We start from the raw sequence: 25,701 nt of genomic DNA, 5'->3' as shown, positions 1-25,701 counted from the left end.
TTGACCTTTCCCTTTCTTTTTTACAGTGACTGTTTTGAGCCCAGCAGAAAAAGGTAAGATAGCATTTTAAATTGCATTGGTCAGAATTGTATCTCTCTAAGAGTGAATTACATAAAAGCCTAGAAATTGGGCAACTTTCCCAGGAATACTGAATTGAGTGGAAAGTTTGGGATGGCAGTTTTCAGGAAGCATACACAGAGCATACCCAGAGATATAGCAGAACATATTTTTAGTGGCCCCTATGGCTGTAGGACAGAAATTGGAAGTTATCAGGATTTATGATAGAGAGGACCTAGGCTCTTTCTTGCTTCATCACGGTTGTCCTAGGTACTTTGCCTTCCTGTGCAATTCATTCCTCCTTCAAGGTATGGAGTAAGGGCACCACAAAGAAATATAAAGGGATAGGTTCTTCACCATCGGAGGTCCAATATATTTACTATATTCTTCTCCACTCTTCACCCCCATCCAGTCTGATCTACAATTTATACTACCACAGTAAAGAGATTGAGGAATTTTCCATTAAAAAATGTATAAGCCAAGTATGAGCCTTAACAAACATTTAGCTTTGCATTATTTTCTCAGGCTTTATCATAAGTATTTAGCCACTTTATATAGGCACTTGTAATTCTCACTTCATGGGATTAGCTGTTATAATTCATTAATTACATAATATTTATATTATACTTTTTAAAAATAAAGTTTATTTATTTATTTTTAGAGAAAGAGAGAGAGAGTTTGAGTGGAGGAGGGGGGCAGAGGGGGAGAGAGAGAGAGTCCTATTCATGTTCCACACTCAGCACAGAACTTGACATGGGGCCTGATCTCACAAACTGTGAGATCATGACCTAAGTCAAAATCAAGAGTTGGAGGCTTAACCAACTGAGCCACCCAGGCACCCCTATATTACACTTTTTATTCATTAATTTTTAATGATTTTTTTACCTTAATTCAAGTATATTAACATAGAGTGTTATTTTACTTTCAGATGTACAATATAATGATTCACAATTCTGTGCATTACTCAGTGCTCATCATGATAAGTTTACTGTTTAATCCCCATCACCTATTTCACTCACCTCCGAACTAACTACCCTCTGGTAACCACCAGTTTGTTTTGTATAGTTAAGAGCCTGTTCCTTGGTTTGTCTCTCTTCATCTTCTTTTTTTCCTATGCTCATTTGTTTAGTTTCTTAAATTCCACATATGAGTGAAATCATATGGTATTTATCTTTCTCTGATCAACTTATTTCACATAGCATTATACATTCTACCTCCATTCCTTTGTTGCAAATGGCAAGATTTCATTTTTTTCTCTGGCTGAGTGCTATTCAATTGTATATGTATACCACATCTTCTTTATCCATTCATCTGTCACGAACACTATGGCTGCTTTCAGTTTTGGGTATTGTAAATAATGCTGCAAGAAAAATATGAATGCATGTATCCCTCTCAATTAGTGTTTTTGTGTTTTTTGGGTAAGTACCCAGTAGTGTGATTACTGCATCATAGAGTAGTTCTGTTTTTAAATTTTTGAGGAAATTCCACAGTATTTTCTGCAACGGCTGAACCAGTTTACATTCCCACCAACAGTGTAAGAGTTCCCTTTTCTCCACACCCTCACCAACACTTGTTGTTTCCTGTGTTTTTGGTGTTAGCCATTCTGATAGGTGTGAGTTTTGATTTGCATTTCCTTCATGGTAAGTGATGATGAGCATCTTCCCATGTGTTTTTGACCATTGTGTGTCTTCATTAGAGAAATGTCTGTTTATGACTTCTGCCCATTTTTTAATTGGATTATTTGTTTTAAGCGTATTGAGTTGTATAAGTTCTTTATGTATTTTGGATACTAACCCATTATTGGGTATGTCATTTGCAAATATCTTCTCCTATTCTGTAGATTGCCTTTTAGCTTTGTTGATTGTTTCCTTCACTATGCAGAAACATTTTATTTTGGTGTAGTCCCAATACTTTATTTTTGCTTTTATTTCCTTTATATTAGGAGACATATCTAGAAAGATGTTGCTATGGCTGATGTCAAGGATATTGCTGCCTGTGTTCTCTTCTAGGATTTTTATGCTATTAGGTCTCACATCTATGTCTTTAATCCATTTTGAGTTTATTTTTGTTTATGGTGTAAGAAAGTGGTCCAGTTTCATTCTGTTTCACATAGCTAACCAGTTTTCCTAACACCATTTGTTGAAGAGATGGTCTTTTTCCCATCAGATATTGTTTTCTGCTTTGTCGAAGATTAATTGACCATATAATTGTGGGTTTAACTCCTGGGTTTTCTATTAGGTTCCATTGATGTATGTGTCTATTTTTGTGCCAGTACCATACTGTTCTAATCACTATAGCTTTGTAGTATAATCTCAAGTCTGGAATTGTGATACCTCCAGTTTTGTTTTTCTTTTTCAAAATTGCTTTTGCTATTTGGGTTCTTTTGTGACTCCATACAAATCTTAGGATTCTTTTTTCTAGCTCTGTGAAAATTGATGTTGGTATTTTGAAAGGGATTCCATTAAATGTGGAGTTTGCTTGGGATAGTATAGAAATTTTAACAGTATTTGTTTTTCCAATCCCTGAACATGTAATGTCTTGCCATTTCTTTATGTCCTCTTCAATTTCTTTCATCAGTGTTTTCTAATTTTCAGAGTGTAGTTTATTTTCACCTCTTTGGTTACATTTATTCCTAAGTATCTTCTTAGTTGGGGGCAATCTTAATTGGCATTGTCTTCTTAATTTCTGTTTCTGCTGCTTCATTATTGCTCCGTAGAAATGTAAAAGGTTTCTGTACACTGATTTTGCATTCTGTCACTTTACTGAATTCAGTTTTTGGTGGTGTTTGGGGGGTTTCTATATAGAGTATCATGCCATCTACAAATAGGGAAAGTTTTACTTCTTCCTTGCCAGTTTAGATGTCTTTTAATTTTTTGTTGTTGTTGTCTAATTGCTGTGGCTAGTATATCCAGTACTATGTTGAATACAAGTGGTGAGAGTGCATACCCTTGTCTTGTTCATGACCTTAAGGGAAAACCTCTGTTTTTATCCATTGAGGATGGTATCAGTTGTGGGTTTGTCATATATGACCTATGTGATGTTGAGATATGTTCCCTCTAAACCCACTTTGAGTGTGTTTATCATGAATGGATGTGGTACTTCATCAAATGCTTTTTCTGCATCTATTGAAATGATCATATGGTCTTATCCTTTATCTTATTGATGTGATATGTCACATTTATTGATTTGTGAATATTCAATCATCTTGCATCCCAGGAATAAATTCAACTTGATCATAGAGAATGATATTTTTTAATGTATTGATGAGTTGGGTTTGCTAATATTAATATTTTGTTGAGAATTTTTGCACCTGTATCCATCAGGGATATTGGCCTGTTCTCTTTTTTAGTGGTGTCTTTATCTGGTTTTGGTATCAGGATAATTCTGTCCTCATAGAATTCATCAAATGAATTTTGAAGTTTTCCTTCCTTTTCTACTTTTTGGAATAGTTTAAGAATAGGTATTAATTCTTCTTTTATTTTTTAAAAAGTTTTTATTTAAATTCCAGTTAGTTAATGTATCATGTAACACTAGTTTCGGGTGTACAATGTAGTGATTCAGCACTTTTATACCACACATGATGCTCATCACAACTGCACTCCTTTATCCTCATCACTTATGTAACCCATCCCCACCCAACTCCCTTCTGTAAACCATCAGTTTGCTGTCTATAGTTAAGTCTGTTTCTTTTTTTGCCTCTCTCTCTCTTTTTTAGTTTTACTCATTTGTTTTATTTCTTAAATTCCACATATGAGTGAAATCCTATGGTATTTGTCTTTCTCTAATTTCACATAATACTCTTTAGCTCCATTCATGTCATTGCAGATGGCAATATTTCATTCTTTTTCATGGATGAGTAATATTACATTGTATGTATATACCACGTTTTCTTTATCCGTTCATCAGACAATGGATACTTGGGCTGTTTCAATAATTTGGCTATTGTAGATAATGCTGCTACAAATATTGGGGTGCATGTATCCCTTTGAATTAGTATTTTTGTATTTGTTTCATCCTGTCTTATTGACTGAGGAGACCAATGCACTAAAAGGCTGAGTTTTGCTCAAGGTCACACAGGTAGTAAATAATAAAGCCAGGATTTTAACCCTGGTAGTTTGGCACCAGCATCCTTACTCTTTTTTTTTTTTTAGTTTTTATTTAAATTTCACTTAGTTCACATAGAGTGTAGTATTAGTTTCAGATGTACAATATAGTGATTCAACACTTCCATACCATACCAGTGATCATCACAGCAAGTGCACTCCTTAATTCCCATCACGTGTGTAACCTATACTATAGAGTCTGTTTCTTGCTTTGCCTCTCCCTCTCTGTTTTTTTTTTACCTATACTTGTTTGTTTTGTTTCTTAAGTTCCACATGAGTGAAATCATAAGGTGTTTGTCTTTTTCTGACTGACTTATTTTGTTTAGCATAATACACTCTAGCTCCATCCACATTGTTACAAATGGCAAGATTTCATTCTTTTCGATGGCTGATAATGTTCTAGTGTGTGTGTGTGTGTGTGTGTGTGTGTGTGTGTACAAACCACACCACATCTTCTGTATCCATTCGTCAGTCGATGGATATTTGGGCTCTTTCCATAGCTTGCCTATTGTTGATAATGCTGCTATAAACACTAGGGTGCATGTGTCCCTTTGAAGCAGTATTTTTATATCCTTTGGGTAAATACCTAGTAGTGCAATTGCTGGATCATAGGGTACTTCTACTTTTAACTTTTTGAGGATCCTCCATACTGTTTTCCAGAGTGAATTCCACATCTTTTTTAACCATTCACCAGCCACTGGGCACTTTGACTGTTTCAATAATGTGGCTATTGTTGATAATGCTGCTATAAATATCAGGGTGCATGTAAGCCTTTGAATTAGTACTTTTGTATTCTTTGATTAAATATCTAGTAGTGCAATTGCTGGTTTGTAGAGTAGTTCCAATTTTAACCTTTTGAGGAAACTCCATTCTGTTTTCTAGAGTGGCTGTACCAGTTTGCATTTTCACCAACAGGGCAAGAGGGTTCCCCTTACTCTACATCCTGGCTAACACCTGTTATTTGTTGTGTTGTTGATTTCAGCCATTCTGACAGATGTGAGGTGATATGTCATATTAGTTTTGATTTGCATTACCCTGATAGTCAGTTGTGTAGAGCATCTTTCCATGTCTATTGGCCCTCTAGATGTCTTCCTTGAAAAAATATGTATTCATGTCTTCTTCCCATTTTCTAATTGGATTATTCATTTTTGGGGTGCTGAGTTTTATAAGTTCTTTATAGATTTTGGATACTAACCCCTTGTCATGTATGCCATTTGCAACTATATTTCCCCATTCCATAGGTTGCCTGTTAGTTTTGCTGATTGTCTCCATCTTGCAGAAGATTTTTATTTTGTTGTAGTCCCAATAGTTTACTTTTGCTTTGGTTTCCCTTGCCTCAGAACACATATCTAGAATGAAATTGCTATGGCCAATGTCAAACAGGTTACAGCCTGTGTTCTCCTCTAGGCTTCATATGGTTTCAGATCTCACATTTAGGTCTTTAATCCATTTTGAATTATTTTTGTGTTTGGTATAAGAAAGTGTTCCAATTTCATTCTTTTGTATATTGCTGTCTAATTTCCCCAACACCCTTTGTTAAAGAGACTGTCTTTTTCACATTGGATATCCTTTCCTGATTTGTTGAAGATTAATTGGCCATATAGTTGTGGATTCATTTCTGGGTTGTCTATTTTGTTGCATTGATGTATGTGTTTATTTTTGTGCCAGTACCATACTGTTTTAATCACTGCAGCTTTGTAGCATAAGACCAGACTTCTGATGCCTCCAGCTTTGCTTTTCCTTTTCAAGTTTGCTTTAGCTATTTGTGGTCTTTTTTGATTCCATACAAATTTCAAGATTATTTGTTCTAGGTCTGTGAAAAAAATGCTGGTGTGTTTTGATAGGCATTGCATTAAATGTGTAGATTACTTTGGATAGTATAGATATTTTAACAATATTTGTTTTTCCAATTCATCCTCATAGAATATCTTTCCATATCTTTGTATCCTCTTCAATTTCTTTCATCTGTGTTTTGTAGTTTTCTGAGTATAGGTCTTTTATCTCTTTGATTAGGTTTATTCCTAGTTATCTTCTTATTTTGGATGCAATTGTATTTGGGATTGTTATCTTAATTTCTCTTTCTGCTGCTTCCTTATTGGTGTATAGAAATGTAACGGATTTCTCAATGTTGATTTTATATTCTGTGATTACTGAACTCATGTATCAGGTCTAGCAGTTTTGGGTGGAGTCTTTTGGGTTTTCTACATAGAGTATCATGTTATTTACAAATAGTGAAAGTTTTACTTCTTTCTTATCAATTTGGTTGCCTTTTATTTCATTTTGTTTTCTAATTGTTATGGCTAAGCCTTCCAGTACTGTTAAATAACAGTGTGAGAGTGGACATCCCTGCCTTTTTCCTGACTGTAGAGAAAAATCTCTTAGTTTTTCCTTATTATGCATGATACAAGTTGTAGGTTTTTCTTATATCGCCTTTATGATGTTGAAGGATATTTTTTCTAAACCCACTTTGTTGAAAGTTTTTATCATGAATGGATGTTGTACTTTATCAACTGCATTACCTTGATACCAAAATCAGCTAAGGACTCCACTAAAAAGGAGTACTAGAGGCCAATATTCCTGTTGAACATGAATGCATAATTCTTCAGTGAAATACTAGCAAACCGAATCCAGCAATATATTTTTTAAAATGATTCACCACAATCAAGTGGGATTTATTCCTGTGTTGTAAGTGTGGTTCATCATTCGCAAATCAATCGATATGATATACTACATTAATAAAAAGAATGAGAATCATATGATCATTTCAATAGAAGCAGAAAAATCATTTGACAAAGTACAACATCCATTCATATTATCACTCATTTAAGAGAGGTGTTGGCTATAGAGGCAACAGAGCAGAGTGGTGGGAAGACAATAGAACATAGTAGCTAAAAGTCTGGGTTCTGGAACTATCCTCTCTAAATTCCAATCCTAGGACCAGCACTTCCTACTAAATTATTCAACCTTCTGTTGCCCACTTTATTTACATGTGGAATAAAATACTACCTATTTCATAGAGTTAGTGTGAGAATTTAATGAGATAATGCATGCAAAAGCACTTAGAACAGTGGTAAAAAAAAGCCATACTTTTCTCAGCAGATATTTGCTACTATTGTTATAGCCTAAGAGCAAGTCTTGAGTTGCCTCTTATTCTCATGTATGGTTCTTTAAGTCAGAGATCATTCATATATATATATATATATATATATATATATATATATAACGAACATTTTCTTTTTTCAAATTTTTATTTAAATTCTAGTTAGTTAACATATAGTGTAATATTGGTTTTAGGAGTAGAATTTAGTGTTTCATCAGTTACATATAACATTCAGTGCTCAACACAACAAGTGCCCTCCTTAATACCCATCACCCATTTAGCCCATCCCCTTCCCACCTCCCCTCCATCAAACCTCAACCCTTGTTCTCTATAGTTAAGAGTCTTGTATGGTTTTATTTTTTCTCTTTCCCCCCTTCCTCTACATTCATCTGTTTTGTTTCTTAAATTCCACACACAAGTGAAATCTATGGTATTTGTCTTTATCTGACTGATGTTATTTTGCTTTGCATTATAACCTCTAGCTGCATCTATGTTGTTGCTGCAAATGGTAAGATTTCATTCTTTTTTGTGGCGCTATATATATATATATATATATATATATATATATATATATCACTTCTTTATCCATTCATCAGTCGATGGATATTTGGGCTGTTTCTATAATTTAGCTATTGTAGATAATGCTGCTATAAACATCTGGGTACATGTCTTCCTTTGAGCTAATATTTTGGTATCCTCTGTGTAAATACCTAGTAGTACATTTGCTGGGTCATAGGGTAGTTCTATTTTTAACTTTTTTGAGGAACCTCTATACTGTTTTCCAGAATGGCTGTACCAGTTTGCATTCCACCAACAGTTTAAGAGGGATCCCCTTTATCTGCTTCCTCACCAACATCTGTTGATTCCTGTGTTGTTAATTTTAGCCAATAAAGATAGTTTTCCATAATATGCTTTGAAGACATGTTGGAAGAGGGATTAATTTATGCTCTGTCATAATAATAATAATAATAATAATAATAATAATAATAATGCAAACTATCATTTATCATTCACTTACCATGTTAAGTATTATATATACATTAAGTCCTTTAGTACTTACAGCAATACAGTGATGTAGACACTCTTAAATCCATTTTATTGTGTAATAAACTAAAATTTAGAAAATTTAAATTATGCCAGGTCATCCAGCTAGTAATTGGGAGTATTCAAACCCATCACTATCTGAATTCAAAGTTCAGACTCTTAAGTAAACCTGCATTTGTCTTTTAGTTTTCCATCTACAACTTCCTTATTTGCTTAGTTGAGCTCCTTAATGAGAAACATGATGCTCAATTGCTCTTTTATTTAGTGTCCAGAGTACTATATCTTCATTTTTTGTGTGTTATCAGTGAACTCAACCACACCAGTGTAGGGTGTCATTTGAGTGTAAGCTCAACTCAGCCCAGAGCCTTCCTAGTATCATTAATCCAGTTACCAGGATTTGAGCTCTTTAGATTATGTCACCACAATGTATGATTCTTTTTTGTTTATACCTTTTTGACCAATCCTCCCTCACACTTCCCCTCTGGTAACCGTCAACTTGTTTTCTATAGTTGAGTCTGTTCCTTGGTTTGTCTCTCTTTCTTCTTTTCAGATATTTGTTCCTGCTTTGTTGAAGATTAATTGACCATATAATGTGGGTTTATTTCTGGGCTTTCTATTCTATTCATCTATGTGTCTATTTTTGTGCCAGTACCATACTGTTTTGATTGCTACAGCTTTGTAATATAACTTGAAGTATGGAATTGTGATACCTCCAGTTTTGTTTTCCTTTTTCAAGATTACTTTGTCTATTTGGGGTCTTCTGTTGCCACAGTGTATGATTTTTGTTTATTTCAGGTTTTTATTTAAATTCCAGTTAACATACAGTGTAATATGTATGTGCAATATAGTGATTGACCACTTACAAAACAACAAGCATCCTTCTTAATATCTATCACCCATTTAACCCATATCCTTGCTCTCCTCCCCTCCAGCAACCCTGTTTTTCCTCTATAGTTAATAAACTATTTTATGGTTTGCCTCTCTCTTTTTTCCCCATGCTCATCTGTTTTGTTTCCTTTTAAAAAAATCTTTAATGTTTATTTATTTTTGAGAGATAGAGACAGAGTGTGAGAGGGGGATGGGCAGAGAGAGGGAGACACAGAATCTGAAGCAGGTTCCAGGCTTTAAGCTGTCAGCACAGAGCCTGACCCAGGGCTCAAATTCATGAACTACAAGATCATGTCCTGAGCCAAAGTCGGATGCCTAACCAATTGAGCCACCCAGGTGCCCTCATCTGTTTTGTTTCTTAAGTTCCACATATGAGTGGAATAATAAGGTATTTGTATTTCTCTGATTTTTTTCACTTAACATAATATGCTCTAGCTCCATCCACATAGTTGCAAATGGCAAGATTCCATTCTTTTTGATGGCTAAATTTAGATTTGACTGTAGCCAGAAGAAAGTTAGATTTGGAAAGAACTTCTAAACTCTAGGTCAGGTTACAAGGAGACACCATGAAATTTATTTTTCAGAAAGTATTAAACACTCAAGTATCTGGCATGAATCAGTGAGCCTTGCCTAGACTCTGGCCAAGAGGCCTAATGAATATCTATGGTCCCTTCTAACCCTGTGAATCTGTTTCAATTTATACTGCACTATTAAAGTAGAATACAATACAGCATATGACTACCAGTAGGAACATTATTTGGCATTGGCAAAGAAAATATTACTGGCAAATAAATGAACACCTCAAATCACATAACCTTTTGTTCAGCCTCCACATCTTAAGAAAACCATATTCAAACATACAGCAAAACTGTTTCCATTTATTGTCTAGTTAATGGTTCCTTTACTGGATTGAAGAGCTCCCTCCAAAATTTATGACCATCCAAAACCAATAAATGTGATTTTATTTAAAAATATCATCCTTGCAGATTTAATCTAAATCAAGATGAGACCATACAGCATTAGGATTGGCCCTACGACTGGTGTCCTTATAAGAAAAGGGATATTTATATACACAGATACACACAGAGAGGATAGCCATGTCAAGACAAAGGCAGAAATTGGAGGTATGTTGTCACAATCCAGAGAACACCAACTATTGCGAAGAATCACCAGAAGTTAGGATGAGGCAAGGAATGATTCTCCCCTGGAATCTTCAGAGGGAATATGACCTTGTTCTAGTCTCCAGAACTATGAGAGAATAAATTTATTTAAACCACCCAGTTTGTGATAATTTTTCATGACATAGCCAGGGAATTAATACAGTTTCTGATAAATTCCAATCTCCAATTCAATAAGAGCATTGTAACAGTAGCAAATAAGCACAGACTTTGGTGTTAGATGTACCCAGGATCAAATCTTGACTTTGCCATTCAATATATAATATATGACCTTTGGGAACTTAACCTCACTAAGTTTCACTTTCTTCATCTGTAAAATTGTTCTATAAGTAACTGTCTTCTTCTTTTTTGAGAGAGAGAGAGAGAGAATCCAAGGAGGGGCAAAGAGAGGGAGAGAGAGAGAGAGAGAGAGAGAGAGAGAGAGAGAGAGAGAGAGAGAAGCAGGGATCACCCAAAACAGGGCTAGTGTTCACCCAAAGCGGGACTCGAGATCACCTAAAGTGGGGCTGATGCTCACCCAAAGCGGGGCTAGAGGTCTCCCAAAGTGGGGCTTGTGCTCACCCCATGTGGGACTCAAACTCACAAACTGTGAGCTCTTGACCTGAGCCAAAGTCAGGTGCTTAATGACTGAGCCACCCAGGCTCCCAAAAGTAATTGTCTTACATGGTGTGTAGAGCACTAAAATCAGATGATGTATATAAGTCTCTTGGCATAGTGCCTGATATAATTACAAAATAAATAGTAGTAGATACTATTATTGTTATTGTTATTAACATTGGGAAGGACCTAAAAGATCTTTCTTCTAAGAAGCATAATATATTTTAGGACGATAATTCCTACCTTTATAAATATATTGTAAGAAGCCCTGCACTCATATTTTGTAAGTAGAACAACTGAGATCAAAAGAAGTAACGTATGTTGACCTAATCAGATTGTTTCTAGTGTACAGAAAGAACTAAAGCCCAGATCAATGACAGTCCAGAATATTATTTACTATAAAATCCTTGATTATGCAGGACTAATTATTTTTTAAGACATGAGTCCATATCTTTTTCAATAGATCATACTAGAAACAAGGCCCATAATAATAATTTTGCTTTAATAAGACTGTGTGTCATAGATGATCTTTTCAGCATCATAGTATCTGTATTTTGAAAATCTTGATGTGAGGATCTGAGATGTGCTCGATGTTAGAAATTTAGTAGGATCCAAGGATAGGTGAGGATAGGGAATGAATTTAGGAATGAGATCAGGCACAATCTGTCAGAAAATCCACATATAATCAAGAGTAACATATTTACTATAGTTGCTTATCTTGGAAAATATCCATTAATTGTTTTAAGCAAAAGCTTCACTCATCCTTTGAGAATTCATTTGCATAGTAGCTTGCATACTAAATTCTCTGGTTTTCCCTTTTAAAGTTAAAGATACTTGTAGTTATTTACTTTTTTAGACATAGATGTAATTCCTAAATACTTGAACTTCTGTGGGCTGAATTTTGTCCTCCTGACATTTATATGTTGAAATCCCAACCCCCACTACCTCAGACTGTGAATGTATTTAGAGATGGGTTTTTTAAAGAGGTAATTAACTTCAAATGAGGTCAGTAGGGTGAGCCCTAATCATTATGACTGGTGTCCTTATAAAAAGAGGATATTAAGACACAGACACACAATTCTAAAGACCATGTGAGGACACAAGAAGATGGCCATCTACAAAGCAAGAAAAAACGTCTCAGAAGAAACCAACCCTGTCAATCCTTTAATGTTGGACTTCTAGCCTCCAAAATTGTGAGAAAGTAAATTTCTGTTGTTTAAGCCATTCAGTCTGTAGACTTTGTTATCATAGCCCTAACAAGTCAATATAAGAAATTATTTAAGTTTCCATTTGAAATCCCAGAGTATGGAAGTATGTGCTTTGTGTCTACTTCTTAATTATATGAATTTTGATTTATTGGTCATATATTAGACACCAGGAAAGTAAGAGGGCACTGAGAAGGAAATGCTTGGGCCACAGTATGATCTTTTATCCTTACTTTCATACTGCATAGGAAATCCTCAATTAGGTTTTGGGCAGTTATTTTAGTGCTCTTAATAATAGCCTATTTTATACTCATTGTTGTAAAATTACTATATAATGTGGGTTTGGGGACCAAATGAAGCTCTCTTTAGAGGCTAACCCCCTTCTAAAAGAATGTTATGTTAATTTCAGTATAATTATAACTTTAGTTATTATATTAAGAATGATTAATAATATAACTAGCATTACTAATTTTGTTACAAAAATGCTTACTGAATATTTAAACAATACAAAAATATATAAAATAAAAAATTTAAGTCCTTCTCATACTGCCTCCTACCCATCACTACTTATCCATAACTACCATATTTACTTTGATTTGTATCATCGATCTTTTTCTCTGTTTTTACATACAAACATATGAGTACAGATGCGTATATTTGTATAGACTTGTATTTTTTTAACTGGATTATACTGTGCATATTATTCTATGACCTACTTTTCTCAATAATATAGATTCCTTTCCATGTTAACATATAACATTGTATTTCATTGTTTAATCTCAGGATATGAAATAGTATACATATACTATGATTTATTTAATGTTTCCCCAGTGATAAAGTTAAAAAATAAAATTTTATTGTTTTTCTTGATTATGAGTAATAGAACCTCACAAAATGTAAACAATATAGAAATGTATAAAGTAGAAAGTATGAGTTCTTTGTAATTATTGCAGAGGTTAAGGTTAAGGCAAGATTCAGTGGTGTATCATCTCAAATCTAAAGACACATACAAGGGTGCCTGGGTATCTGAGTTGGTTAAGCTTCTGACTCTTGGTTTCAGCTCAGGGCACGATCTCATGGTTCATGAGTTCAAGCACTGCATTGGACTCTATGCTGACAGTGAGGAGCCTCCTTGGGATCCTCTTCCTCTCTCTGCCCATCCCCTGCTTGCTCTCTCTCTCCCCCTCTCTCTCTCTCTCTTAAATAAACTTACAAAAGGAAAGACACAAACAAACTTAAGTCAGGAAATAGAAAAACATTTACCATTCAATTGGAAGTGAAAAACAACCAGGATAGCAATACTTGCATCATGCAAAATAGACTTTAAAACAAAGACTATAACAAAATACAAAGAAGAGTATTACATAATGATAAAGGCAACAGTCCAGTAAGAGGATATAACAATTATAAATATTTACACATTCAACATTGGAGCACCTAAATACATAAAGAAAATATTAACATACATAAGGAGAGAAATTGATGGCAATATAATCGTAGGAGACTTTAACACCACACTTACATCGATAGATTGACCATTCAAGCAGAAAATCAATACAGAAACGAGTTCTTGAATAACACATTAGATCAGATGGATATAACAGATATATACAGAACATTCCATCCAAAAACAACAGAATATACATTATTTCAAGTGCACATGGAACATTTTCCAGAATAGATCACATGTTAGGCCAAAAAACAGGTCTCAATAAATTTAAGAAAATTGAAATCACACCATACACCTTTTCCAACCACCATAGTATATAACTAGAAATCAATCACAGGGAAAAAACTCGAAAACACCCACAAATACATGAAGGCTAACCAAAATGGCACTAAGCAACCAATGGATTTATGAAGAAATCAAAGAAAATGACACAAAAATATGGAAACAGATAAAAATGAAAACACAATAGTCCAAAATCTTTGGGACACAGTGAAAACAATTATAAAGAGTAAAATGTATAGTAATACAGGCCTATCTCATGAAACAAGAAAAAGCTGAAATAAACAACCTAACCATATACCTAAAGGAAGTAGTAAAAGGAGAACACGCAAAGCCCAAAGCTAGTAAAATGAAGGAAATAAAGATTAGAGCAGAAATAAATGAAATAGAGAAAAAAAACAATAGAAAAGATTAACAAAATCAAGAGCTGGTTCTTTGAAAAGATAAACCAAATTAGTAAACCCTTAGCCAGACTCACCAGTTGTTACAAAGGATTACAAGAGAATACTATGAAAGATTATATGCCAACAAATTGGACAATCTAGAAGAAATGAATAAAATCCTAAAAACATACAATCTTCCAAAACTAAATTATAAAGAAACAAAATCTCAGCAGATCAATTACTAGTAAAAAAAATTGAATTGGTAATGAAAAAACTACCCAAAATTAAAAGTACAGGATCAGATGGATTCACAGGTAAATTCTACCAAACATTTAAAGAAGAATTATATCTATTCTCCTCAAACTTTTCCAAAAAATAGAAGAGGAAGAAAAGTTTGTAAATACATTCTATGAGATCAGCATTACCCTGATACCAAAAGCAGACAGATACCACAAACAGAGAAAACTGTAGGCTAATATGCTTGATAAACAGAGATGTAAAAATCCTCAACAAAGTATTATCAAACTGTATTCAACAATACATTAACAGATCATTCACTACAATCAAGTGGGATTTATTCTGGGGATGTAAGAATGGTTCAATATTTGCAAATCAATCAATGTGATATACTACATCAACAAAACAAAGGATATAAATCATATGATCTCAATAGATGCAGAAAAAGCACTTGACAAAAATCAAACATCTGTTCATGATAAAAAGTCTCAACAAAGTGAATCTAGAGGGAACATACCCAACATTGTAAAGGCTATGTATGAAATACCCACAGCTATCATACTCAATGGTGAAAAATTGAGTGCTTTTTCTCTAAAAGCAGGAACAAGACAAAGATGTCCAGTCTTACAACTTTTATTCAACACAGTACTGGAAGTCCTAGACACAGCAATCTGGCAAGAAAAAGAAATAAGAAGCATCCATATTGGTAAGGGAGAAGTTAAATGGTCACTATTTACAGCTGAAATAATACAATATATAGAAAACCCAAAAAAACTCCACCAAAAACTACCAGAAATAATAAATGAACTCAGTGAAGTTGCAGGACAAAAAGTTAATACCAAGAAATCGGTAGCATGTTTATTCACTAATAACAAAGTAGCAGAGAAATAAAGAAAATAATTCCATTTACAATTGCACACACACACACACACACACACACACACACACACACAAATAACAATAAAAAAATTTAACCAAGGAGGTGAAAGACTTGTACTCTGAAAACTATAAAACATTGATGACTTTTTTAGTATTATCTGCTTGTGGAACAACCTCCTGCTCCTCCCTCTGCCACCCTGAGTCACTGCCTGGGCAGCTCCAGCCAGTTGGCTCCCCATTCTCGCCACCGATATTTGGAGTTCTTACTTCAACATGGCAGAAATTGACAACTTGCCTAGGGTAATTAAAAGACGAGTGAATGTTCTCAAAAACCTTCAAGTTAAATGTGCACAGATAGAAACCAAATTCCATGAGGAAGTTCATGATCTTGAAAGATAGTATGCTGTTCTCTATCAGCCTCTATTTGATAACTGATTTGAGATCATTAATGCAATTTATGAACCTATTGAAGAAGAATTTGAATGGAAACCATATGAGGAGGATGAAATTTCTGAGGAGCTGAAAGAAAAAGCCAAGATTAAAGATGAGGAAAAGGTTGAAGAAAAAGAAGACCCCAAGGGAATTCCTGAATTCTGGTTGATTGTTTTTAAGAATGTTGACTTGCTCAGTGATATGGCTCAGGGGCATGGTGAACCTGTTCTAAAGCACTTGAAAGATAGTAAAGTGAAGTTCTCAGATGCTGACCAGCAGATGAGTTTTGTCTTAGAATTTCACTTTGAACCCAATGAATATTTCGAAAATAAAGTGTTGACAAGATATAGAGGATGAGGTCAGAAGCGGATGATTCTGATCCCTTTTTTTTGATAGACCAGAAATTATGGGTTGTACAGGATGCCAGATTGGAATAAAAGGAAAGAATATCATTTTGAAAACCATTAAGAAGCAGCAGAAACACAGGGACGTGGGATAGTTTGTATTGTGGCCAAAACAGTTTCCAATGACTCTTTCTTTAATTTTTTTTTGCCCCTCTTGAAGTTCCAAAGAGTGGAGATCTGGATGTTGCTGCTGAAGCTATCCTTGCTGCAGACTGAAATTGGTCACTTTTTACATGAGCATATAATCCCAAGATCAGTGTTATACTTTACTAAAGAAGCTCTTGAAGTTGATGATGATGATGATTTTGATGAAGAAGCAGATGAGGAAGGGGAAGAAGGAGATAAGGAAAATTATCCAGACTATGACTTGAAAAAAAAAGATCAAAACCCAGCAGAGTGCAGGCAGCAGTAAAGCAGGATATATGTGGCCTTAAGGATAACCTGCACTGTAATAGCCTAAACACAACTATTATTTACTTACAGCCTTATGGTTTTGTATTTTCTTGGAAGACCCAGTAATTTTTTAAAGGAAAGGAACTAAAAATTTTAAAGACCAATTTGTTCTACTTAACATTTTAACTATAGTTTTTCTGTCAGATCTATTGATCGCACAATCTTTCACGCATGTTCATTCATTAGTATATGATTTGATGCTTCTGGAGTAATTTTTGTCACATAACAAAGATTTTAGAGTACAGCTATAAAAGTTACAGAACTGGTAAAAGAAAGAGTTTTATTTATTGTTTTGCTAATGATTTCCCCTGAAGAACCAAAGTATTTTTTTTCAGCGGTAGTTGAATTGGGTTTAAGTTTGCTTGCACTAGGTGGGTCTTTCATTACTTTGTTATACACAGTATTTGCCTAAGACAAATCATTACTTAAAAAACAAAAACAAAATTTGTCAAGACAAATATATGGTTAAGAATCTCAATTAAGACCACAACTTATAACTTAGATTATAAATGGATTTTTGTATTTTAGGTGAAATAGTAAGAAACCTAGTAAGGAAATGATAATAAAGAAACCTAACTTGGGGTGCCTGGGTGGCTCAGTCGTTTGAGCATCTGACTTCAGCTCAGGTCATGATCTCAGAGTTTGTAAGTTTGAGCCCCGTGTCGGCTCTGTGCTGTCAGCTCAGAGCCTGGAGCCTGCTTTGGATTTTGTGTCTCCTTCTCTCTCTGCCCCTCCACCATTCACGCTCTGTGTCCTTCTCTCTCTCTCTCTCTCTCTCTCTCTCTCTCTCTCTCTCTCTCTCTCTCTCAAAAATAAACATTAGAAAAAAAGAAAAACTCATAGTGTGGTTATTGGTTACTACTGGGAGTTGAAGAAAGCCTATTTTCAGAGGTTAAGCCTCATTTTTTATTTAAATCTAAGTTAACATATATTGTAATAATGGTGTCAAGAGTAGAATTTAGTTATTTGTCACTTACATATAACACCCAGTGCTCATCCCAACAAGTGCCCTCCTTAATACCCATCCCCCATTTAGACCATCCCCTGACTCAACAATCCTCCAACAGCCCTCAGTTTGTTTTCTGCATTTAAGAGTCTGTTATGGTTTGCCACCCACTCTGTTTTGATCTTACTTTTACTTCTCTTCCCCTATGTTCATCTGTTTTCTTTCTTAAATTCCCCATATAAGTGAACTCATATGATATTTATCTTTCTGTGACTGACTTTATTTCATTTAGCATAATACATTCTAGTTCCATCCACATTGTTGCAAGTGGCAAAATTTAATTCTTTTTTATTGCTGAGTAATACTCCATTGTGTATATATACCACATATTCTTCATCCATTCATCAGTTAATGTACATTTAGGCTTTTTCCATAAATTGGCTACCGTTGATACTGCTATTATAAACATTGGGGTGCATGTGCCCCTTCGAATCAGCATTTTTTTATCTTTGGATAAATACCTAGTAATGTAATTGTTGGGCCCTGGGGTAGCTCTATATGTAATTTTTTGAGGAACCTCCATAATGTTTTCCAGAGTGACTGAACCAGTTTGTATTCCCACTGGCAGTGCAAAAGGGCTCCTCTTCCTATGCATCTTCGCCAATATCTGTTGTTTCCTGACTTAACTTTAGTCATTCTGACAAATGTGAGGTGGTATCTCATTGGGGTTTTGATTTGTATTTCCCTGATGATAAGTGATGTTGAGCATCTTTTCATGTGTCTGTTGGCTATCTGGATGTCTTCTTTGGAAAAGTGTGCGTTCATGCCTTCTGCCCATTTCTTCACTGGATTATTTGTTTTGGGGTTTTATGTTTGATAAAATATTTATAGATTTTAGATACTAACCCTTTATCAGATATGTCATTTGCAAATATCTTCTCCCATTCCATCAATTGCCTTTGATTTTGTTGATTCTTTCCTTCACTGTGCAGAAGCTGTTTTTTCGTGATGAGGTCCAAATAGTACACTTTTGCTTTTGTTTCCCTTGCCCCTGGAGACATGTCCAGTAAGAAGTTCTATAGCCGAGGTCAAAAAGATTGTTGCCTGTTTTCTCCTCTAGGATTTTGATAGTTTTCAGTCTCAAATTTAGGTCTTTCATCCATTTTAAGTTTGATTTTTGTGTATGGTGTAAAAAGTGGTTCAGGTCCATTATTCTGCATGTTGCTGTCCAGTTTTACCAACACCATTTGCTAAGGAGACTATCTTTTTTGCCATTAGATATTCTTTCCTGTTTTGTCAAAGATTAATTGGCCGTATATTTGTGAGTCCATTTCTGGGTTCTCTCTTCTTTTCCCTTGATCTATGTATCTCTTTTTGTGCAAGAGCCATACTGTCTTGATGATTGCAGCTTTGTAATACAGCTTGAAGTCCAGAATTATGTTGCCTCCAGCATTGGTTTTCTTTTTCTTTTTCATTTATTTTAATTTAATTTTCTTTAATTTACATCCACATTAGTTAGCATATAGTGCAACAATGATTTCAGGAGTAGATTCCTTAATGCCCCTTACACATTTATCCCATCCCCCCTCCCACAACCCTTCTAGTAACTCTGTTCTCCATTTTTAAGACTTTCTTATCTTTTGTCCCGCTCCCTGTTTTTATATTATTATTTCTTCCCTTCCCTTGTGTTCATCAGCTCTGTGTCTTAAAGTCCTCAAATGAGTGAAATCATATGATATTTGTCTTTCTCTGACTAATTTCACTTAGCATAATACCCTCTAGTTCCATCCACATAGTTGCAAATGACAAGATTTCATTCTTTTTGATTGCTGAGTAATACTCCACTGAATAAACATATACCACATCCTCTTTACCATTCATCCAACAATGAACATTGGGTCCTTTCCATACTTTGGCTATTGTTGATAGTGCTGCTATAAACATTGGGGTGCTTGTGTCCCTTCGAAATAGCATACCTGTATCCCTTGGATAAGTACCTAGTAGTGCCATAGTTGGGTCATAGGGCAGTTCTATTTTTAATTTTTTGAGGAAACTCCATACTGTTTTCCAGAGTGTCTGACCAGCCTGCATTCCCACCAGCAGTGCAAAAGAGATCCTCTCTCCACATCCTCGCCTACATCTGTTCTTGCCTGAGTTGTTAATGTTAATCACTGTAACAGGTGTGAGGTGGTATCTCTTTGTGGTTTTGATTTGTATTTCCCCGATGATGAGTGATGGTGATCATTTTTTCATGTTCACCATCTGGATGTCTTCTTTGGAGAAGTGTCGATTCGTGTCTTTTGCCCATTTCTTTACTGGATTATTTGTTTTTTGGGTGTTGAGTTTGATAAGTTCCTTATAGATTTTGGATACTAACCCTTTCTCTGATATGTCATTTGCAAATATCTTCTCCCATTCTGTCGGTTGCCTTTTAGTTTTGCTGATTGTTTCCTTCGCTGTGCAGAAGCTTTTTATTTTGATGAGGTCCCAATACTTCATTTTTGCTTTTGTTTCCCTTGCCTCTGGAGATGTGTTGAGTAAGTACTTTCTGTGGACAAGATAAAAGAGTTTTTTTTGTGTGCTTTCTCCTCAAGGATTTTAGTGGCTTCCTCTCTTACATTTAGGTCTTTCACCAATTTTGAATTTATTTTTGTGTATGGTCTAAGATACGGGTCCAGGTTTAGTCTTCTGCATGTCGCTGTCCAGTTTTCCCAGCATCACTTGCTGAAGAGACTGTCTTTACCCCATTGGATATCCTTTTCTGATTTGTCAAAGATTAATAGGCCATATGTTTGTGGGTCCATTTCTGGGTTCTCTATTCTGTTCTATTGACTGAGTGTCTGTTTCTGTGCCAGTAACATACTGTGTTGATGATTACGGCTTTGTAGTATAGCTTGAAGTCTGGGATTGTGATGCCTCCTGCTTTGGTTTTCTTTTCCAAGATTTCTTTGGCTATTCGGGGTCTTTTCTGGTTCCATACAAATTTTAGTATTATTTGTTCTCACTCTGTGAAGAAGGCTGGTGTTACTTTGATAGGGATTTAATTGAATATGTAGATTGCGGGGGGTTCCGAAGATGGCGGCTTAGGAGGACGCTGGGCTCATCGCGCATCCTACTGATCACTTAGATTCCACCTACACCTGCCTAACTAACCCAGAAAACCGCCAGAAGACTAGCAGAACAGAGTCTCGGGAGCCAAGTGCAGACGAGAGGCCCACTGAAGAGGGTAGGAAGGGCGGCGAGGCGGTGCGCGCTCCACCGACTGGCGGGAGGGAGCTGGGGCAGAGGGGCGGCCCGCCGGCAAAGCAGAGGCCCCGAGTCTGGCTGGCAAAAGCCAAGGGGCCGGATGGAGTGTGTTCCCACAGCAAGCGGGACTTGACATCTGCAGGTTATAAGCTAACAGCTCTGCTCGGAGAACGGGAGGGCTGGAGGACAATGGGAGGGAGAGTTGTTGAGCCCCAGACGACAGACCTCAGCTTGGCGGGGAACAAAGGTGCTCGCCAGCGCCATCTCCCTCGCCCATCCCCCAGCCGAAATCCCAAAGGGAACCAGTTCCTGCCAGGGAACCTGCTTGCTCCGCCCAAACACCCAACGCAGTGTTTCTGCGGAGCCAACCCTCCGGCAGCGGGTCTGACTCCCTCCCGCTGCCACAGGGCCCCTCCTGAAGTGGATCACCTAAGGAGAAGCAAGCTAAGCCTGCCCCTCCTGCCCCTGTGCACCTTGCCTACCTACCCCAGCTATATGCCAGATCCCCAGCACCACAAGCTGGCAGTGTGCAAGTAGCCCAGACGGTCCACGCCACCCCACAGTGAATCCCGCCCCTAAGAGAAGGGAAGAGAAGGCACACACCAGTCTGACTGCAGCCCCAGCGGTGGGCTGGGGGCAGACATCAGGTCTGACTGTGGCCCCACCCACCAACTCCAGTTATACACCACAGCACAGGGCAAGTGCCCTGCAGGTCCGCACCACTCCAGGGACTATCCAAAATGACCAAAGGGAAGAATTCCCCTCAGAAGAATCTCCAGGAAATAACAACAGCTAATGAACTGATCAAAAAGGATTTAAATAACATAACAGAAAGTGAATTTAGAATAATAGCCATAAAATGAATCGCTGTGCTTGAAAACAGTATAGAGGACAGCAGAGAATCTCTTGCTACAGAGATCAAGGGACTAAGGAACAGTCAGGAGGAGCTGAAAAACGCTTTAAACGAAATGCAAAACAAAATGGAAACAAGATGGCTCGGATTGAAGAGGCAGAGGAGAGAATAGGTGAACTAGAAGATAAAGTTATGGAAAAAGAGGAAGCTGAGAAAAAGAGAGATAAAAAAATCCAGGAGTATCAGGGGAAAATTAGAGAACTAAGTGATACACTAAAAAGAAATAATATACGCATAATTGGTATCCCAGAGGAGGAAGAGAGAGGGAAAGGTGCTGAAGGTGTCCTTGAAGAAATAATAGCTGAGAACTTCCCTGATCTGGAGAAGGAAAAAGGCATTGAAATCCAAGAGGCACAGAGAACTCCCTTCAGACGGAACTTGAATCGATCTTCTGCACGACGTATCATAGTCAAACTGGCAAAATACAAGGATAAAGAGAAAATTCTGAAAGCGGCAAGGGATAAACGTGCCCTAACTTATAAAGGAAGACCTATAAGACTCGTGACTGATCTCTCTTTTGAAACTTGGCAGGCCAGAAAGGATTGGCACGAGATCTTCAATGTATTGAACAAAAAAAAAAATATGCAGCGGAGAATCCTATATCCAGCAAGTCTATCATTTAGAATAGAAGGAGAGATAAAGGTCTTCCCAAACAAACAAAAACTGAAGGAATTTGTCACCACTAAACCATCCCTACAAGAGATCCTAAGGGGGACCCTGTGAGACAAAGTACCAGAGACATCGCTACAAGCATAAAACATACAGACATCACAGTGAGTCTAAACCCGTATCCTTCTATAATAACACTGAATGTAAATGGATTAAATGTGCCAACCAAAAGACATGGGGTATCAGAATGAATAAAAAGCAACCCATCTATTTGCTGTCTACAAGAGACACATTTTAGATCTCAGGACACCTTTAGATTGAGAGTGAGGGGATGGAGAACTATTTATTATGTTACTGGAAGCCAAAAGAAAGCTGGAGTAGCCATACTTATATCAGACAAACTAGACTTTAAATTAAAGGCTGTAACAAGAGATGAAGAAGGGCATTATATAATAATTACAGGGACTATCCATCAGGAAGAGGTAACAATTATAAATGTCTATGTGCCGACTACCGGAGCCCCCAAATATATAAAACAATTACTCACAAACATAAGCAACCTTATTGATAAGAATGTGGTAATTTCAGGGGACTTTAACACTCCACTTACAGAAATGGATAGATCATCTAGACACACGGTCAATAAAGAAACAAGGGCCTTGAATGACACATTGGATCAGATGGACTTGACAGATATATTTAGAACGCTGCATCGCAAAGCAACAGAATATACTTTCTTCTAAAGTGCACATGGAACATTCTCCAAGAGAGATCATATACTGGGTCACAAAACAGCCCTTCATAAGTATACAAGAATTGAAATTATACCATGCATACTTTCAGACCACAATGCTATGAAGCTTGAAATCAACCACAGGGAAAAGTTTGGAAAACCTCCAAAAGCATGGAGGTTAAAGAACACCCTACTAAAGAATGAGTGGGTCAACCAGGGAAGAAATTAAAAAATATATGGAAACAAACAAAAATGAAAATACAACAATCCAAATGCTTTGGGACGCAGCGAAGGCAGTCTTGGGAGGAAAATACATTGCAATCCAGGCCTATCTCAAGAAACAAGAAAAATCCCAACTACAAAATCTAACAGCACACCTAAAGGAAATAGAAGCAGAACAGCAAAGACAGCCTAAACCCAGCAGAAGAAGAGAAATAATAAAGATCAGAGGAGAAATAAACAATATAGAATCTAAAAAAAGTGTAGAGCAGATCAACGAAACCAAGAGTTGGTTTTTTGAAAAAATAAACAAAATTGACAAACCTCTAGCCAGGCTTCTCAAAAAGAAAAGGGAGAGGACCCAAATAGATAAAATCATGAACGAAAATGGAATTATTACAACCAATCCCTCAGAGATACAAACAATTATCAGGGAATACTATGAAAAATTATATGCCAACAAATTGGACAACCTGGAAGAAATGGACAAATTCCTAAACACCCACACTCTTCCAAAACTCAATCAGGAGGAAATAGAAAGGTTGAACAGACCCATAACCAGCGAAGAAATTGAATCGGTTATCAAACATCTCCCAACAAATAAGAGTCCAGGACCAGATGGCTTCCCAGGGGAGTTCTACCAGACGTTTAAAGCAGAGATAATACCTATCCTTCTCAAGCTATTCCAAGAAATAGAAAGGGAAGGGAAACTTCCAGACTCATTCTATGAAGCCAGTATTCCTTTGATTCCTAAACCAGACAGAGACCCAGTAAAAAAAGAGAACTACAGGCCAATATCCCTGATGAATATGGATGCAAAAATTCTCAATAAGATACTAGCAAATCGAATTCAACGGCATATAAAAAGAATTATTCACCATGCTCAAGTGGGATTCATTCCTGGGATGCAGGGCTGGTTCAACATTCGCAAATCAATCAACGTGATACATCACATTAACACAAAAAAAAGAGAAGAACCATATGATCCTGTCAATCGATGCAGAAAAGGCCTTTGACAAAATCCAGCACCCTTTCTTAATAAAAACCCTTGAGAAATTCGGGATAGAAGGAACATACTTAACGATCATAAAAGCCATTTCTGAAAAGCCCACAGCTAACATCATCTTCAATGGGGAAAAACTGAGAGCTTTTTCCCTAAGATCAGGAACACGACAGGGATGCCCACTCTCACCACTGTTGTTGAACATAGTGTTGGAAGTTCTAGCACCAGCAATCAGACAACAAAAGGAAAATCAAAGGCATAAAAATTGGCAAAGATGAAGTCAAGCTTTCGCTTTTTGCAGATGACATGATATTATACATGGAAAATCCGATAGACTCCACCAAAAGTCTGCTAGAACTGATACATGAATTCAGCAAAGTTGCAGGATACAAAATCCATGTGCAGAAATCAGTTGCATTCTTATACACTAACAATGAAGCAACAGAAAGACAAATAAAGAAACTGATCCCATTCACAATTGCACCAAGAAGCATAAAATACCTAGGAATAAATCTAACCAAAGATGTAAAAGATCTGTATGCTGAAAGCTATAGAAAGCTTATGAAGGTAATTGAAGAAGATATAAGAAATGGAAAGATATTCCCTGCTCATGGATTGGAAGAATAAATATTGTCAAAATGTCAATACTACCCAAAACTATCTACACTTTCAATGCAATCCCGTTCTAAATTGCAACAGCATTCTTCTCGAAGCTAGAACAAGCAATTCTAAAATTCATATGGAACCACCAAAGGCCCCGAATAGCCAAAGTAATTTTGAAGAAGACCAAAGCAGGAGGCATCACAATCCCAGACTTTCCTCTACTACAAAGCTGTCATCATCAAGACAGCATGGTATTGGCACAAAAACAGACACATAGACCAATGGAATAGAATAGGAACCCCAGAACTAGACCCAGAAACGTATGGCCAACTCATCTTTGACAAAGCAGGAAAGAACATCCAATGGAAAAAAGACAGTCTCTTTAACAAATGGTGCTGGGAGAACTGGACAGCAACATCCAGAAGGTTGAAACTACACCACTTTCTCACACCATTCACAAAAATAAACTCAAAATGGATAAAGGACCTGACGGTGAGACAGGAAACCATCAAAACCCTAGAGGAGAAAGCAGGAAAAGACCTCTCTGACCTCAGCCGTAGCAATCTCCTACTCGACACATCCCCAAAGGCAAGGGAATTAAAAGCAAAAATGAATTACTGGGACCTTATGAAGATTAAAAGCTTCTGCACAGCAAAGGAAACAACCAATAAAACTAAAAGGCAACCAACGGAATGGGAAAAGATATTTGCAAATGACATATCGGACAAAGGGCTAGTATC

At 36.4% G+C, this 25,701-nt stretch overlaps 1 protein-coding gene and 1 pseudogene across 1 annotated transcript in view; both read left to right on the top strand.

The window, feature by feature from the left end:
* ZDHHC15 (zinc finger DHHC-type palmitoyltransferase 15) overlaps positions 1-25,701 on the top strand; it is a 225,479-nt gene that overhangs the window by 50,903 nt on the left and 148,875 nt on the right. Inside the window, exon 2 of the mRNA XM_027053721.2 lies at positions 27-53. Within this exon, the coding sequence (XP_026909522.1) occupies positions 27-53 (27 nt within the window). The remainder of the gene's footprint in view (positions 1-26; positions 54-25,701) is intronic.
* On the top strand, positions 11,954-21,845 carry LOC128311613 (nucleosome assembly protein 1-like 1; annotated as a pseudogene).

The sequence above is a fragment of the Acinonyx jubatus genome, chromosome X (assembly GCF_027475565.1).
Source record: "Acinonyx jubatus isolate Ajub_Pintada_27869175 chromosome X, VMU_Ajub_asm_v1.0, whole genome shotgun sequence".
Lineage (NCBI taxonomy): Eukaryota > Metazoa > Chordata > Mammalia > Carnivora > Felidae > Acinonyx > Acinonyx jubatus.
This window is presented reverse-complemented; position numbering and strand designations above follow the sequence as displayed.